General features: G+C 36.8%; 1 protein-coding gene across 1 annotated transcript in view; it reads left to right on the forward strand.

The window, feature by feature from the left end:
* Positions 1-18485, forward strand: part of LOC121452605 (echinoderm microtubule-associated protein-like 5) — a 124875-nt gene that overhangs the window by 72368 nt on the left and 34022 nt on the right. Inside the window, exons 22-29 of the mRNA XM_041658841.1 lie at positions 6013-6165; positions 7332-7463; positions 8972-9060; positions 10200-10376; positions 12467-12668; positions 13287-13413; positions 16408-16422; positions 18263-18271. Coding sequence (XP_041514775.1) covers positions 6013-6165; positions 7332-7463; positions 8972-9060; positions 10200-10376; positions 12467-12668; positions 13287-13413; positions 16408-16422; positions 18263-18271 — 904 coding nt within the window. The remainder of the gene's footprint in view (positions 1-6012; positions 6166-7331; positions 7464-8971; positions 9061-10199; positions 10377-12466; positions 12669-13286; positions 13414-16407; positions 16423-18262; positions 18272-18485) is intronic.

Consider the following 18485-nt stretch of genomic DNA (forward strand, 5'->3'; position numbering starts at 1 on the left):
AGAGAAGCAGAGAGAGAGAGAGAGAGAGAGAGAGAAAGGAACACACACAAACACATACAGAGGGAGGGAAAAGAGGGAGGGAGGGGGAGAGAGAGAGAGAGAGAGAGAGAGAGAGAGAGAGAGAGAGAATATGAATAGGAGGTGGATACGGTTCACCTTTTAAAAGGGAACATAGTGAATGTGCACAGGAGATGCTCTTAGTGGCTGCAGCTGAGGATGTATCCTGTCAGGACCCCAAGGGCAGGCCAGTGCAGACGCCTGAATACTATCAAGGAATACTTCTTTGCATTAGATTATAGGCAGAGTTTATGATTCTGTGATTTTGGATTTAAATATTTTTACTTAGGTATCTTTATTTTATTCAGCATTAGTTCAAGACAGGGAGTTGATTTTCCTAATTTACAAAGGATGTGTGTGAACTTTCTTTTTTGAGACAAAATCTCACTATGTCTTCCTAGCTAGCCTCAAACTCTACAGATGAGGCCGGCCTCGAATTCAGAGATCCATCTACCTCTGCCTCCTGAGTGCTGGGATTAAGGGTGTGAGCCATAACACCTGGTGGTATTTGTGACCACTGCTTATGTTAATATAATAAGATTACTCATGTCACATAGAGTTAATTATGAGACAGTGATGGAAGTGGGCTCTCATAAGAAAAGTTTTTGACAAATGACTCAGTTTTATAGTAATCAGAGAATAAACAAAAGTATAGATACACAATATGTCCTAATGTTTACAGTCTTTAAAGTCTAAGAAATGAATGTATTGTGAATATTTACCAGCCTTTTGCACTTCTTTTTGTAATAATACATTGGAAAGCTCCCATTAACAGCTTTAGTGTGCTGTTGACCACCTGTAATCTCAGTAGAGGTGATATGACTTCAAGTTTCAGGCCAGCCGAGGCTGTACAATAAGACCCCATCTCAAAAACAAACAAAAAGCAACAGTTCTTATATCCTGCAGTTGTAGTTTTTAATTAGAATCAATTATGGATTTTTATGGAATTTCTGTTTCTGGATTCTTGCTATCATTCCATGTCTTTCTTTATTCCATGCACCCCCCCCAATAGCCCCACATCTCTGTAGATCTCTAGTGATGAATTATCTCGGTCCAATATTTAATCTGATAGCTCATTTTAATAATTGTCATTTTTCTACATCAAAACCAAGAATCATGGGTTTGCCCTAGTGGTGGTCCCTGAAAATAATTTCTCAGCCTACCAAGGGTATCAATATAGAGCTTTGTCTCTGTCTTGTTGTCAGAAACAAAATGGCATATAAAATAATAGGTTTAGAAATTGGGAGCAGTGTACACGAATAGGTGGCACAAATCTTTTCACATTCCTGCCACAGAAAAAATGTCTTTTCAAGAGGAGCTAGAATGAAGCAGAGTTGCGTTTTATTAAGAGATTTCAGTGTAACTTTGAGCATGGGACTTAAGATTGGGCGATTGGGAAGAAAGACACACCCAAGAGCATGTTTGTGGGCTTCTTGAAGAGAGGCATACTTCATTGTCTTTCCAATAGCTGTATATACCATTTAGGAGAATTTGAAGCTATTATGCACAAAGAGTTGCTAAGAAACTTTGTAATCATCTGGAGATTCCTGAAGGACAGGGCAGGTTTATAATCCATAAAGTAAACACTTAGGTCACAGGGATGTAGAAAGATAAAAGCAATAGTTCTGTTTGAGATTCTCAGAGGAATCTGGGAAAACAGTAAAGTCTTATTTGTGGTCACATAGGTTTAGGGTTTAAACCTAGTTCATTGGTATTTTAACATTCTTATTTGAAAGTATTTATGAATAAAAGAAACCTTGTCTCTATGTTGAAAGCCTTTAGAGCAAATATGACCCATTGTGTTGGAATTTTTTATTCTTAGCTTGCAAGAGGCTTCAAGGGGATCATTTTCATTCTCATGATGCCATAATGTTCCCTGTTTTTGTATCCTGTCTCATACCTGTGTATCAGCTTGAGCCCATCCTCTTTTCTGGTTATAGAGGATGTTTTGTTCTGTCTATCTATCCCTCCTGCCTCAGCTTCCTGAGTACTAAAGTTATACTAACCCACCACATTCAGCAGAGAGTAAAGCTGAATTGGATCACATCCATGCCCTCTGTGCCGTGTCATCTAGGGCTGCTGTACTGCTGTCGCAGAGCTGAACAGTTTTGATGGCTATTTTGTGGCTTATAAACATGAAACTCCTTTTGTCCATCTTTGCTCTAGAGCAGTGGTTCTCAACCTTCCTGATGCTCTGACCTTTAATACAGATGTTGTGCTGACCCCTAACCATAAAATTGTTTTTGCTGTTACTTCATAATTACAATTTTGTTACTATTATGAATCATATTATAAATATATTATATGCAGGATATCTGCTATGTGACTCATGTGAAAGGGTCACTTGGCCCCAAGGGGGTTGTGACCCACAGGTTGAGACCCACTGCTCTAGAGACTGCTATATTTTACCCACGCTATGAGTCTAATGACAGACAACACAGGGTGGTTCTGACATTTCTTCAGAAAGATGAGTGTTTACAAGCAGCTGTTCCAGGTCATATTTCTCAGATACAGAAAGAAGCAAACTATGTGTATTGGCAAGAGAGTCCTTAGAATTACATAAAAGTTTGAGATCTCAGTCTTGTCAGAGTACAACCAAATGTTCACATTCAAAATTTCAGAGTTCCCATTTAGTTTCCCAATTGTCACAAAAGAATTGTGGAGAGGCTGTGTAATTAAATTGACATTATAATTTACTCCCAAAGTTAAACTTGTGTTTAATTTTTATGGACCGTTGGGTGTCAGGAATTCTTTTAAACTTGTGGAAGCTTTAACGATTCTAACTTGTGCTGAACACTTCAGACCTGAGCTGGTTACTTTCTCTGTAAATTATTTATGCATTCAGAATCTCTTGTAATCATCGTTAGCACAGTGTTTATAGGAGGAGCCACTTGGGCTCCCCAAGGCCTTAAGTATATAGTCATCACAGTCAGCAGCCGGAGAGAACCTGGTTAATTGTGATGCTTGTCCGTGCTTTCAATTACTGACATTTCATTTCCTGTTGGCAGGGACTCAGACTGCTCAGCCCAAAGGTTATTAAGTGACAACTACTAAAAGACAGTTAATTACTAAAAGACAGAAGAGAGGATGCTGGAGGGTATAAAAGGAGCAAGTAAAGAAGCAGATGTACCTGTAATCCGGGACAGTGGACAATGAAAAAGGAATGAACATAAAGGAAGTAGTGGCCTCTTCAGGATGAAATTCAGATCTCTTTCAAGGAGAAGGCCTTTTTTCTGCCAGTGGTAAAGGAGTTTACCAGAAGTCTAGGAAAGTTTCTGTTCTAACATCACAGTCATCCACAGCCCCACCTCAATCCCTGTAAATCCATCTGCTGGACCCACTGCTCTAAAAGAAAGAAGCAAGGTCCCTTTCTTCAGTTTTGGCTTTGCAGTTTTCCTGTGGTATTGGGCCAGGGACTACATTATTAGGGAAGGAATTACGCAAGAAGAAGAGTAGTGTATTGAATATGCGGTAAAGGTCAGCACACTGAGCAGTAACTAGAAAACTGTCTGTAGTATACAGCTGTAGGAACATGGCTGCAGTTTAAAGTCCTTGTGTGGTTGGGTTGAGCTGCTTTGTGTACAATTTCCTGGCATGTAATTCATACCATGTAAAAGGAGGGCAGTCCACATTGGCTTCTATGCAGTGTTGGGGATCATATGCACCCCACTGTGCATACAATTTCCAGTTATACAATTTCTGCCATGCAAGTAAGGGCTCTGCAAATCATAGTCATGTAAATAAGAGCAGTCCTGACCTCAAATTCAGTTCTTGTCCTAGTCTGGTTTCTGTTACTGTGATGAAGACCATGACCAAAAGCAACCTAGAGAGAAGGGGTTTATTTCTGCTCACAGCTGAGTTCCGTCAGGAAGGATAGAACAGGCCCTAAAGCAGGATCCATAGAGGAGTGCTGCTTGCCGACTCGCTCCTCCTGGCTTCCTCGCCTGCTTTCTTCCACACCCCAGAACTACCTGCTCAGGGCGGAACTACCCACAGTGGGCTGGGCTGCACCCCTCACATCAATCACCAGTCAAGAAAATGCCCCATGGCCAATCTGATGGCAGTGTCTTCTCATTTGAGATGCCCTCTTCTCAGATGACTCTATCTTGTATCGAGTTGACAAACTAACCAACACAGTCCCGATCCGAGACTCAGGTCACAGGATAATAGGTTTCAGCTCTGTCACGTTAAGTAGCAGTTTGGGATTCCTGGACAATGCTTGTGGAACGTTCCCAAAGGAGATCCCTGAGCTATCTGCAGAGGCACTTCTTAATGACCTTCCTGCTGTGGAAAAATCATGCTGACTGAAAAGTATCTACATCATTCTGCTTTAATATCAAAAAACAGGGAAAGGAAGTATGGATTTTGGGTTGGCTGGTAATAAATGACAAATTCTATCCAGATTCGTGTTTATAACCACCACCCGCATACTATCATCCCCCGTTTGTTTCTCTAGCTTGTCCTCCCTAGAAGTGTTAATATATGTCAAATGGCTTTCATCATGTTTTCCACTGAGTTTCTTTTAGGCATCCTTAACTAAAGGGATACGTGCTTGATAATTAGATGATTACTTATTCCCAGTGCAGTCTGATTTTTCATTCTGTAACAACCTCACCCTATCCCTCAGATTACATGCTAGTACCAAAAGCTTTAGGGTTTTGCCTTTGCTTGCCATATCTCTTGCTGTTGGGATAAGCTCATTATTATTTCTTTATCAATGTAACTCTGACTGCTTTTAAAATTAATAGTAACATCATTAATAATAAACAATATTAATATTATATATAGTTTTGAAACAGATCTTCCTAGCTTAAACTAATAATTGCCCAATGTCCTTTTTTAATTTCTGAAGCATTTTTACAAAGATGTCCTCATTTTTAAAAATTTTGTTTTTTTAGATTTATTTATTTATTATGTATTCAGTGTTATGTCTGCATGCTTCCTTGCATGCCAGAAAAGGGCACCAGATCTCATTATTGATGTATGTGAGCCACCATTTGGTTGCTGGGAATTGAACTCAGAACCTCTGGAAGAACAGCCAGTGCTCTCAGCCTCTGAGCCTTCTCTCCAGCCCCCAAAATTTTGTTTTAAAGAACATTCAAAGATAGCTCTTGCCTCCCACCCCAATCTTCACTTAGATCATTGGCTATAGTTGGATTTTCTATTACTCTAGCCCCATGTTGGAATACCAAATGTTGTTGGTTGTTTTACTCTTTTGGCTTTTGGGGGCCCACCACCCAGCTCCCAAGTAAATCACACATGAAGGCTAAGTCTTACTTATGAATGCCTGGCTTAACTTGGCTTGTTGTTAGCCATCTTTTCTCAACTTAAACTATTCCATCTATCTTTTACCTCTGGACTTTTTCCTTTTCTATTTCTTTATACCTTTCTTTATATCTTTCTCTGTGGCTTGCTGGGTAGCTGGGTCTCTGGCCTCTGATGTCCTTCTTCCCTTGTTCTAACTTGCTTCTTTTTCCTCTCCAGATTTCGCCTTCTATTTATACTCTCTGCCTGCCAACCCTACCTGTCCTTTTCCCTGCCTCGTTGTTGGCTGTTTAGCTCTTTATTAGACCATTATGTGTTTAAGACAGCCAAAGAATCACAGCTTCACAGAGTTAAACAAATGCAGCATAAATAAAAGCTATACATCTTTACATTGTTAAACTAATGTTTCAGAGTGTAATGTGACACACCTTAAAATAATATTCTACAACAATTGGCTTTTTACTAGTTAAGAATTCTCTTTTTATCAGCTTTCTGTTAAGGTAAATAACTGTACATTCTTGTTAAGGTTAGAAACTCATTTGTTTTAACAGAATTTCTTGACTTCTTTTTTATGTTGATTTGAGGCCATAATAAATACAGGTTCCTCTGTATAATTAAAGGCTCTTAAAGCACATACTCTAAACTTGTATAAGTGACAAGAAATTCCCTATTGCTTTCCTTCTCTTTCAGGTGGGAGGTGCTGCTGCTTTTCTCCTGATGGAAAAGTTTTAGCTGTAGGTCTCAATGATGGAAGCTTCTTAATGGCAAATGCAGACACTCTAGAGGATCTCGTCTCCTTTCACCACAGAAAAGATATTATTTCAGATATCCAGTTTTCACCTGGTGAGATTGCATTGAAATTATATTTGATTATTTGCATCAATCTGGCAGTGAGTAAATGTGTCAACGTGTAATAATTTTCTAACTTACTTTACCTCAGACCATTCTCTCTGTCTCTCTCTCTTTGTGTGTGTGGTTTTTTTTAGTTTGTAGTGTATATGCATGTGTTGTATGTACACTTGTAGAGGACAGAGTTAGGTGCCCTGCTCGATCACCACCCACTTTAGTCCTTTATGACAATTCCTTACTGAACCTGAAGCTAGGCTACCTGCAAGGTCAACAGTCCTCCTGTCTCTGACCCCAGCAATGTTGGGGTCACAGGGTGTAGTCATACCCAACTTTTATATGGGTATGAAGATCCAAATTTAAATCCTCATGCTTTCATTGCTAGAACTCTTATCACTGACCATCTCTCCAGCTCCAGAATTTTACTTTTTGATTAGGCAGTGGGGTGAAGTGTAAGAGCCCTGTACTTGCCAGGTACAAATATCTTGTTTAATCTTAATCCTTGTGCCAGTAATGTTCCAAATGACTTGAGGCCAGGACAATTTAGGTGGACTTTAGTTTTCATATTTGCAAATAAAAGGGAACAAATAACTTTTTTTGATATAGTAATGCTTTTGAAGTTGCATGTTTCATGTTACCAATTTCTTTGATTCATTGTCTACTACAGTGCTGATTAAAATGACTAAATTACTAATGATAAGATGACATTTCTTATATTGATTCATGTCCATTTCTCCCCTAAACTTAGCAAGATTTTTCTGGAAGGATTGATTGTATCAAAATTGGAACATAAATGACTCTTTAAGATTTGCTGTCCAAAATATGGGAAGGCAGTGCTTAGGTGTCATCAGTGTGAGAGGATTTGTGCTTATATTCATGAGGCCTTCGATTTGTTCCCCAGAAAAACAATGAACAAAGTCAGAATATGTAAGATTGAAAATAAAATAAAATAAAATTGGCCGTACACTGAAAATTCACTTCATTTTTGTTATTAATATTCTTGAAAAAATATATTGCCATTTGATATCAACATTTATATCTGATTATAATATAATTTACTGGACGCTTAAGATTTCCCCCAAAAGATAAGTAGAGTTACCTCTGGTTGCAGAGTTAAACTCCTCCCACAGGTAGGAAATACCAAGCAAATGTTTCTGTTGTAGGTTCTGGGAAATACCTAGCCGTGGCGTCCCACGACAGCTTTATAGATATATACAATGTGATGAGCAGTAAACGAGTGGGCATCTGCAAAGGAGCCACCAGCTACATAACCCACATTGACTGGGACTCCAGAGGTAAGACTTCAGTGACTTGATACTGACAAGAGTGTCGTGGCGCTGGTATAGCTCTTTACAGGAGCCCCAGGTGAGCGCTGTAAAGTTCAGACTTTTCAGTAGCACATGTCATTCAGATGGGAGTACAGTAGGTGTTAAGAAGTTAATTTTAAAGTGATTCAATTTTATCCAAGAAAGAATTTAGTCATAATGTTCTGCTTTTTGTCAGGTAAGTTTCACGCATTTCAAATTTGGAAATAGAAATGTTAGTGAAGATTTTAAAAGCATTTCTTCCATGACTTAATTTACTATATGTTTTCTAAAAATCATCATAATCTTGTGGCATAGTATTTAATGAGAACTTCTTTGCAGATGTATAGCATATAACACTTTGAAAAGTTCAAACAAATGTTAAATATTTTAAATATCCTCATTTTAAAGGCTATTTCACATTTTCACTTTGTAAATTTCATGCTTATAAGGTTAAGATTTCACAAATATCCTTAAACTGTTTACTTGTACTTTTTAAAATTTGAAACAATTTTAACAGAACAATTTGTTTCAGTTTTCTTTTTAGTGGACATAGCAAGTAAAATAGTTTTATCTATTTGCCTACATAAAAATAAGCTTTTTATGAATGAAATTATTTAATTATAAGGGAATTAAGAAAATGCAATGATGTTAATATAATCACTATAGAGGAAACTGACCTAGGACCTTGCGCATGCTAGGCAAGTGATCTACCACTGAGCTGTGTTCTACCCCATTTCTCATTTTCCACTTTCACATGGGGTCTCACTTAATCCCACAGGTTTGCCTTGAATTTACTCTGTACTCCAGCAGTCCTTGAAATTGTGTGTTTGCTGTCCTAGTCTCAGTCTCTTGAATGCCTCAAACTTAAGTTTTCCTGTAAAGAATGCAAACAAGGCACATATATCCATGCAAAGACATAGCTATCACTTCATAGGGAGTAAGAGACTACTTGTTCTGGAGCCAAATATGAGTGACCATCGCCTAGGAACACAGACTCAGGTTACTCCTAATACCATGTCCCAAGGTAGTAACAGTTACATGAAGTTTACATAATCATAAATCCAGGAAAGTTATAAATCAAGACATTTTAAAAGTACATTTGTGTTTAGACCAAGTAGATGGGTTATGCAAAGAGGAAGCTCTGTTTAAGGCTTCAGATGCTGCCTGCAGACATTAGTCTCTGGGTCGGTGGAAGCTAGAGCTATGAATATCCTAAAAGGATTTACCTAATTAATAGTCACAAACATGCCAGGTCTCCTGCAGAGGTGAGTTGTAGGTGACTTCTTAGGGAACTAAAGCTAACCCACGATAATTTGTCTCCAGACCAGAATATTCCATTCTCCCTAGAGAATTACACAAGTTCTGATCAGCCTGTGAGATGTTTATCACATGTTACGTTTTGTTTTCTTTCTGGGAATTTTGGTTCAGGGTCATGATCTTTGTATTTATTTGTTTTTAATATGTATGTCTGTAACTTTTAAATTTTTTCTTTTAAGGAAAGCTTTTACAGGTCAACACTGGTGCTAAAGAGCAGTTATTCTTTGAAGCTCCCAGAGGAAAAAAACAAACTATCCCCAGTACAGAGGTAGGAAGATTGAAGTGATGTTTATATAATTGACATTGATTGGAAAGCTAAGGCCTCCTTCCTACATGTGATGACCATTCTCACATTGTTTGGATAGGTCTGTGGGTGGCATTGTTTTACTGGGCTACATAGATACCTAGATGGGTAAAGGAAAGGGAAACTTTTTAAAAGAAGGAATCTGGGCCTGGTGGCTCACACCTTTAATCCCAGCACTGGGAAGGCAGAGGCAGGCAGATCTCTATGAGTTCTAGGTTACACAGGGTTTACATAGAGAAGCCCTGTCTCCAAAAAGAAAACAAAAGGAATATAAAAACTTGTATACTGGGGGCTGGAGAGATGGCTCAGTGGTTAAGAGCACTGTCTGCTCTTCCAGAGGTCCTGAGTTCAATTCCCAGCAACCACATGGTAGCTCACTACCATCTGTAATGAGATCTGGCGCCCTCCTCTGGCGTATGGGTATACATGGAGGCAGAAAGTTGTATACATAATAAATAAATAAATCTTTGAAAAAAAACTTGTATACTTAGCTGCACTTGAGTCACTGTCCTAAAAGGATGATAGTAGAGGATGTGCCATCTCCTTTGAAGTACCGTGTGCATGACCTCTTTTGAAGCCTGTGTACCTAAGATATTTGTTGTTTCAGGTATGTATGAGGGTGGGAGAGGAGAAGAGGGCAGAGATAGGGAAGGAAGAAGGAAAGAAAATTATTCTCAGTCTTGTGTCTTATAATATTACTAATTTGGCATGACCTAGGAAATGCTCAGCAGATTTGACGTGAACGGGGCTAAAGAAAGAAAGAGGCTCTCAGAGTCTTAATTTCTAGACTAATTGGAAAACATGTTTATGACACATTAATAGAGACTTAGATGCATAGTAAATATTGGTTTTGGCTAATCTTCGGGAAGAAGCAGTTTTACTTATCACTTTTTTTCAGCAGCTAGGACACATAGTATGTATATAGAAAGTATGTCCTGAATAGTATCATGTTGAAATTCTCTGCCGGTGGTGGGCCTGGGGAGCTATAAAACCAGTTTATAAAGGACAGTTTTCCTGTTAAATCTTAAGCAGTGACAGAGAAATGTTTAGACTTTGCATATTAAATATTAGAAACTTACAGCATTTTTTTTATATATTTTTAGGTGGAAAAAATTAGTTGGGCCTCATGGACAAGTGTCCTTGGTTTATGTTGTGAGGGAATTTGGCCAATAATTGGAGAAGTCACAGATATAACTGCCTCTTGTCTCACCAGTGACAAAATGGTCCTAGCCACAGGAGATGATTTAGGATTCGTGAAACTGTTTAGATACCCAGCTAAAGTATGTGTTTTTCTTTAACTTATCTAATGATCATTGTAATGAAAGTGGTGAAAGTAGCATGATTTCATTGTTTTAACATTAATAATGCATAGATAGGAAGTAATGCTATATCACCAGAGGTTTGGAACTGTTTTTTCTATTCTTGGCATTATATTTATAGCTTTTATCTAAAATAAGTATTATAGTTTACTAAACTGTGCCTTGGTTTGTATGTTACATATTGTACAGTGCCTTATTTTGTATGTTATATTGTATAGTGCTTTTCATTATTAAATATATAAATATCTCTCCCTCAATGTTCTTTTTATCACTATTAAATAAATTTTATAATTATAAGTATAAATATAACTTAAATATATATCATTAGGAGTCAATATAAACTTTATAAATGTAGATTTTACATTAGAAAAGAGGGCAATTTAATATTAAATATTTAAATAAAATTAAATAATACTGGTTAATGTCATGATTTTTTTCTGACTCCAGATAGTACAGATTCTTTACAGTGCTACATTGCCTAGGCTGTGTTGCTTGGTTGTTCAACTCATCTTTTTACTAACCTCTGTTCACACTACTGTAAAACTTAAGGCTCTGCTTACTACAGAAATAAAACCTTGTGTATAGAGTGCATGGGCATTTACTTCCTAGTTGTCATAAATTACATTATAGATTATAATCTAGCATCAATATGAATATAAACAAAATTTGAAATGGGATGCTAAAAATATATCATGATATTTCATTCATGGTAACCTCAGCTGCCCATATGAGCATTTTTAGATTCTCACTGAAATGAAAACATAGGTTTAAAACTTCTTTTTGGGAGCTTGGGCACTTAAATAAACACCCCAGACAGGGAGTTTCTACTCAGTGGGAGAAGGGAGGAAAAGAAGGGGGAGCTCACTATAGCAAGAACCACACAATTTTAGAGAAACTCTGTGCTTTGAAGACAGACTCCTCCTCAACATAAAAATAAAAGGGTTGGCCTTTTCCATCTCTCCTCCGAAGAGGCAGCTTCTGCCTTGCTCCCTTCTCCCTACTTTTCCCCTTCCCCTCTCTGTCTCTCTGTCTCGTCTGTCTGTCTGTCTGTCTGTCTCTCTCTCTCTGCCTCTCTTAGCTCTTCTCCCTTCTCTCCTTCCCCCTTTCCCTTCCATAACCCACTAAATAAGTATCCCACTTACTCAGAAAAAAAGGGGTCTTTATTACATTTATCTGTGAGGAATAGCACATGTGCCTCATGGCCTGTGTACATATGGAGGCCAGAGGACAACTTGGAGAGTCGCTTCTCTCCTTCCACCAAGTGTTCTGAAAATTAAACTCTGGTCACCTGGTTTTGCGGCAAGTCCCTTTGTCTGCTCAGTCATCTCACCAGCCCTCTCATTTTCATTGTCTTCCCCCCCACCCCGCCCCAGAGAACTCACTGATTTTACTACTCACTATGTTTTGCTTACTTTTAAAAAGGTTTTCACATTTTTTTCTTATTTTTTGAATGTGGGGATTGGTGGGCATATGTGCACATATATGTCTATGTATATGAGCATGTGTGTGACCTCACACAGAGGTCCGAGGATACTTCCTGAAGTTGGTTCTCTCCTTCTGCAGCATGGCGTCTAGAGAGCACATTCATATCATCAGACTTGGCACAAGTGCCTTTCCTGTACCTGCTGAGCTATCTCCCTGACTACCATGCTTTATTTATTTAAGAAACTTTAACAACTTCGAAAAGATGTTCACTTAAAACCTGCTTATAGTTTATGATCTCAAATTTACTGTATAATTAATCTTTCCTGGGTCTATAACTTACAGTTCACTTGGTATTTAAAAGGGAAATGTAATTCTGGAGGATGTAGTTCTATGGTAGAGTATCTATTGCCTACTTAGCAGGTGTGGAACATCAAAGGACAAAAGAAAGAAAGAAACTATGTGTAGGTAGTACTTACCAAAGAGAGGGCAGTGAATTGAAGTGAAATAATATTGTGTGTATACATATTATATATATATGTATATAATGTATATATATGTATATATAATAAAACAAAAGTTTCCATGCTAGTATTCAAAAAGCATGTCTGAATTTGTTTTATTTTCAGGGAAAATTTGGAAAGTTTAAGAAGTATGTGGCTCACAGCACACATGTCACAAATGTTCGCTGGACTTATGATGACAGTATGCTGGTTACCCTAGGAGGTGCAGATATGTCTTTAATGGTGTGGACAAACGAAATGGAGAACTATCGAGAAAAAAAGTCTTGTGATAGTGAAGAATCTGATATAGATTCTGAAGAAGATGGAGGTATGTCATTTTAAAATATCTTAATAAAAACAGAAAAAGTAGCTCTACTGATTTAAACTACAGAAGTTAAAAAAAATAAGTAGTAATGTGTTTGAACAACTGTGTTATTATTGTTTGGGTCAGTTTTACAACAGAATTGTTTTTGTGATTCATGACTGGCATGTATTGATGGCTTAGATATTCACCATCTGTAAGACAGCCAATCATATTTTAAGTGCTGTTAAAAGCTTTTATGTTCCTGAGCTTTATATTTTAAGATCATTTTTATTTTCTTAATATGTCAGTAATATCAGTAATTATAAAAACATAGGATGAATAATTTAACCACCCACACTTAACAGTTGACAGTATATACTATTATAATTATGCCCTTATGTTCATAATATTTTTAATAAAAATGAGATGACTGAGTTCATATTTGTAGCTTGTGGTGCATAATTAGTGATAATTAGTAGACATTATTACATATTACTAAATATTCTTCACATAAATCTTTCTAGTTCCATATTTAGTAATGCAGCTTTAACAATTTATTTTTCACTGTTGGAAGAAATAGAATTTATAAGAATGTAAGTGATCACCTTGCTATCGTTTGATAACCATTGTATTTGATGGTAGGCTATGACAGTGATGTGACAAGAGAAAATGAAATCAGTTACACCATCAGAGCCTTATCAACCAATATCCGCCCAATGCTTGGAGTCAAGCCTCATTTGCAACAAAAAGAGCCATCAGTTGATGAGAGGTAATAATAAAACTTAGTTAGGTGAGAAAATGATAATGATATAAAAATTGAATTATATATAAAATTGAATTATATATAAATTTTCTGTAGACGCTGCTAGTAATATATTGAATTATGCAGTTGTTGAACCACTGTTAGAAGCTGTTCTTAAGTGCTCTTGGTGTTTACACTGTCTTTACAAGGAGTTTAGGGAATGTCATATCCATATATAAAGTTACTATGACTGAAGTAATCTTATTTGCTGACTTTCATAATTGTGTGTGATAGATTAGGTGTGACCCCGTCTCTAAAAGCCCTCAATGAAGGATCAGATGCCATTATTTCAAAAACTGTATCCACAACATGAGTTGAAGTGGAATTTCTTTACTGGAAATTACTGGTCTTGGTATAGGATCAACACATGCAGAGCAATTTTATGAAAAGAAAACTCCTGTGTTTTTTTGTATATACACACAAGACATGTTTGTGTGATTGTATATGAACACAAGGTCAGAGAAAGACCTTGGCTGTTAGATCTTGTTTCTCAGGGGCCACCCATTAATTAATTAGAGACAAAATCTCTCACTGGGCCTGAATTCCCCAAATATCAAAGTCTGCCTGACCAGGAAGTCTCAGGGTTAACATCTGTTTTGTTGGTTTATTTTGTTTTGTTTTTTAACATGGGCTCTGAAGATTGAATTTAGGTCCTCATGCTTGTAATGCAAGTACATTGCTGACTGAGCTGTCTCCCCAGCCCAGCAGAGAACTTTTTAGTGAAGTCTTTGCTGAGAAGAGAATTTGACCTAATGCATTCCTAGTCAAGGATGGAGAACAGTGAAGAGGCATTAAGGATTTGAATGTGTAGCTCGGTGATAGAGTACTTGCCAGCACGTGTGAGGCCTGGGCTCTATTCTAAGAACCACAAACAGAACAAACTGAGCCAAAGTACAGACTTCACAAGTGAAGAGGTTTTAAGAAATAATAAAAAGACATTGTCCAGAGAAGGTGATAACAGGTAATGTGGATGGGATGCTACCCACTGCTAGTGACTTCCAGAAAAGGCTGTGATGAAGGAAACTTTAAGAAGTTCATGTTTGATGGAAAAGCAAATAACATGAAACGTGGGTTTAATGTTCAGGGATAGAGGTGAAGTTAGGGGTGAGCTGTACCTAATAATGGGGAAGGAGACAGCTAGGCACTCTAGGACTCACTGTAGGCAGTGTTCCCAGGGAATGCAGCTCCGCTCTGCTTCAGGTGCTCAGTGTGTCCATAAATGTTCAGGTAACCACAGTGGGTGGTCATCTAAAGAAGAGTCAGAGGGTGGTGTGCATTTGTTCTGTGTGAAGAAGCAAAGTATAAAATTGTTAGAAAAGTCATTCATACCATGATCTGAATACTTATATTAAAATTCCAGGGTAAGGCAGCTTGCTAGAAGATAGTGTCTAGTGCTAAGTTCATACATTTGGAGTCAGACAAAAGGCTAAAATAACCATTTGTGTCATTCATTTAACAGTTGTTTGACCTTGAAAAATATTAGTCTGTTCTCAACCTATGTCTTCACTTTTGGCAGAATTAGAGCTATAATCCTTATCTATGGGTTATTTCAAGTTCTAAATAAAACACTCAAGAATTAAATATTAATAATTAAGAAATATATCTTTACTAATGACCCACTCTCATTTAATGAAATATAATGTGTGGTGACACTAGCACTTGGGAGGCAGAAGCAGAACTCTGTGAACATGAGGACAGCCTGTTCTGCAAAGCAATTTCTAGGTCAGCCAGGTCTACAAATTGAAAGCCTGTCTCATTGAAAATAAAAAGAAAGGAAAAGAAAGAGTAGCCTAAAATACTAATCCTGAGATTAAATATTCACAAAGAGTACTACTACCTTGATATTTATTAATTACAGGAACACATATAAATAAACAGATAAGGATTTTGTAAATTGAATATTTGAAGAATTAGTATTATTTAAGGAAATTATATCTTCCAAGTAATAAAAAATTAAAAGTACCATAATCTCTTTCATAAGTTATTGATTTTTTTCAATAAGAAATGTTATCATTCAGATCAGTTTGTTATATAACCTAACTTTACTCTAGAAGCCACACTTGGTCACAGTAAAGCTGATTTCTCTTCACTGGTGAAGCCTTTCATGTGATGGCAGATGTAAATATTTTCCTCTTTTGAAATTGTTTAATGTTTTCATTGCTGTAACCATTTCTGTTAGGCTTTTTGTTTGTTTGTTGACTTTGTAGCCCAGTCAGGCCTGGATCTCACTGTGTACAGCACCCCAGACTTGCTTCCTATGCATACTTTTTCTGCCTCTACATCTCAGGTGCTGGGATTATAGGTGGAAGCCAACATGCCCAGCTCTAGTTTGGATTTTTTGTAGCTAACTTCTCAAATTTGTTCTTGAATTTTTTTTTTTTGCATTTCATTCTCAATTTCTGTAGTGTCAGTTCTGCTAAATTCTTTTGAAAATGCTGAGACAGATGTCACTAATGTGGCTCATAAGAGTCCTCATTTTCACAAAAAATAAATTAAAAGGAGATCAAAAGAGATACTTTTCTTGCCCGTTTTGAATATATTACTCAAAGTATACTTTAGCTATTTAAATAGTTGTTTCATATTTTAACGTTAGCCATTAAATATTAATCAGTTACTTCATAATCATCTAAGCATCAAATCACCTACTTCAAAGGAAATATTTCTGATGACAGTTGATTACTACTATAGTTAATACTTCGTGGATTTTTTTCTGAATGATTTTGATAGTGATATGACTTTATTTTTCAATAAATATATTATGTAAATATTTTGTACATAAGGTGGTTAATTTTAATCAATTTCTAGTATTTTAATTAAGATATCCAAAACCTGTTATAAAATTAGAAATTTTGTGTTTTCTTAAAGTTCTTTTGATGTTGCTTTTATTTTGCTTATTGTTATGTATATTCACCATCAATTTCCTATGTGTTTTCCCACTTTCTTCTCCTTTTCCTTTCAAAGACAGGGGGTAGTAAGGTAAGTGTTTTTTAAAGAACATATTTTATTAAAATGTTTATTTTCTATTTTGATCCCTAGAGTATGTCAAGGCATTAATTTTTACTATAAAATATTTACTTACATCTGACAAAAAGATTAGAAAATGAAATGTGATTGTTATTTTGTAAGTAGGCCTTCATTATAATTTTACAAATGACTTTTCATGAATCCATGAATTTTAGTACTTCTTTTAGATGCCCATGAAAACTAGCATATTTATATGTATTTATCAATGGAAGATTATTCACTTCATAAACATTTGTTCAACATAATAATATTTAATATACTCATATATTTAAAAATAGGATAATTATGGTATTTTGTGTTTAACAAAATTACATGAATAAAAAGGCTGTAGGAGCACTGGCTTGCAACACCCTTCAGTGAGATGAAAATGTCCTCAGAGCAATTCTAAAGGAGACATCATGGAAATAAGTCAATTTTAGAAGTAAGAAGATACTACTTTCTTTAAAAATGCCGGGAGTTAAGGATGAAAAGTTCATTTGAGACCAGATTGTTCAGAAACCCATTCGGTATCCTTGGATAATTTGGCAATTGAAATTAATTATCTTGGAAAGTCATTGTGTTTTCAACAGAGTAATATGTAAAGATGACTTTAGAGTATGGCTTGACCTCTGAACAGGCTCATATAAACTTACGTGAATTTAACAGAAATGAAGCATCCAGACCTAGTTCTGTATGGAAAGTAGTGTTTAGTACTGAGTTCCACATTAAAGCCATTCTGAATACCGTAGAAGAAACCAGAGTGAGGGAAAGTTGGAAGGCTGTTGCTAAGAGCACTCAGTTCTTTAGGAATCACTTGTCTGAAACATGAAGCTAGGTGGAGTTGTAATTGCTGTCTTGGATATGGACAGCTTTTTATGTGCAGTAACCTCGCCATGGCAAGTGTGCTTGAGCGACCATCTGACAGGAAAGCTGTGGAAGACTTCTGTGATCCTTTCAGTTCTGTTAGTGATGATGTTATCATCACTCTCCTTCCACTCCTGGCTCTCAGGTGGTAGGCAAATGTTCCACACAGCTGCATCCTCAAATCTTGTATTTTTGTTTTAGTTTATTTTGGTGGTTTGAGCAGAATCTTAAAGTTGTAGACATAGCTGGCTGGCATTTGAGACCCCTTCTCCTTAGCCTCCAGAATGCTGGGATTTCCAAGCTTCATTCTGTTATTAAGAGAATTTTTCTTTTGGGGAAGAGGAGAGAAAGGTAGTTTTGTTTTGAGACAGTCTTGCTATGTAGTTCTGACTGCCCTGGCACTAATAGTCTTGCTCAGGCTAGCCTTGAACTCACAGCAATCCTCCTGCCTCGGCTTCTCAGAGTGTGGTGGCATTATAGACAAGTACCAACTCGCTCAGTTGGCATTCTTCTTTTAAATGATACTTGCTTTGCTTACAAACTCCGTAAGGCCTTGAATGACAGAAACTGCCTGCTTGAGTTGGTACCTGGAGAACTTTCTTAGATTTGCAGGATGGTCTCATGAGACAGTTTCTTTAAAAGCAGCCCCAGTAATACCTGACTAAGGTCCTCTTTTCCTTTCTTAAGAACAAAGATAAGATGAATGGCCCTCTAAAGTGTGAAAACATTCTGAATTCTCATATGTCTTTCTTTTTTAATCTTCTGGTTTATATGCTATTAATGAAATAATTTAAGCTTAAGTACAGTAATAAAAACAAGGCTTTAATGTGTGCAATACAGTTTATCTGTGCTAAACCTAACAATATTTTATTATGTGAGATTCTGCAATAATATTTAAAATTCAAATATGTGTTAAAATCCTTTTCCTATTCTTCTCTGCTGCTGAAAGAGGATCCAGGTAACCCTCTCCTCGCTATGTTGACAAGACCAAATTTTGTGTTTTTGTCATCTCTCCTGTTTTAACTAATGAGCGGTGATACCTTGTTCTCTACCCCTGTTCCCACTTCCCTCTCTCTGGAGGAACATCTTAATTATCTTAATTATCTGGCTTCCATAAGTCACTGTATCACTAACATTTTATGCATCCAAATTGTATAATTTTATAAGCCAGA

Source organism: Microtus oregoni, unplaced genomic scaffold (genome assembly GCF_018167655.1).
Source record: "Microtus oregoni isolate MIOR12 unplaced genomic scaffold, Mior012 000009F_ref0000495, whole genome shotgun sequence".
Lineage (NCBI taxonomy): Eukaryota > Metazoa > Chordata > Mammalia > Rodentia > Cricetidae > Microtus > Microtus oregoni.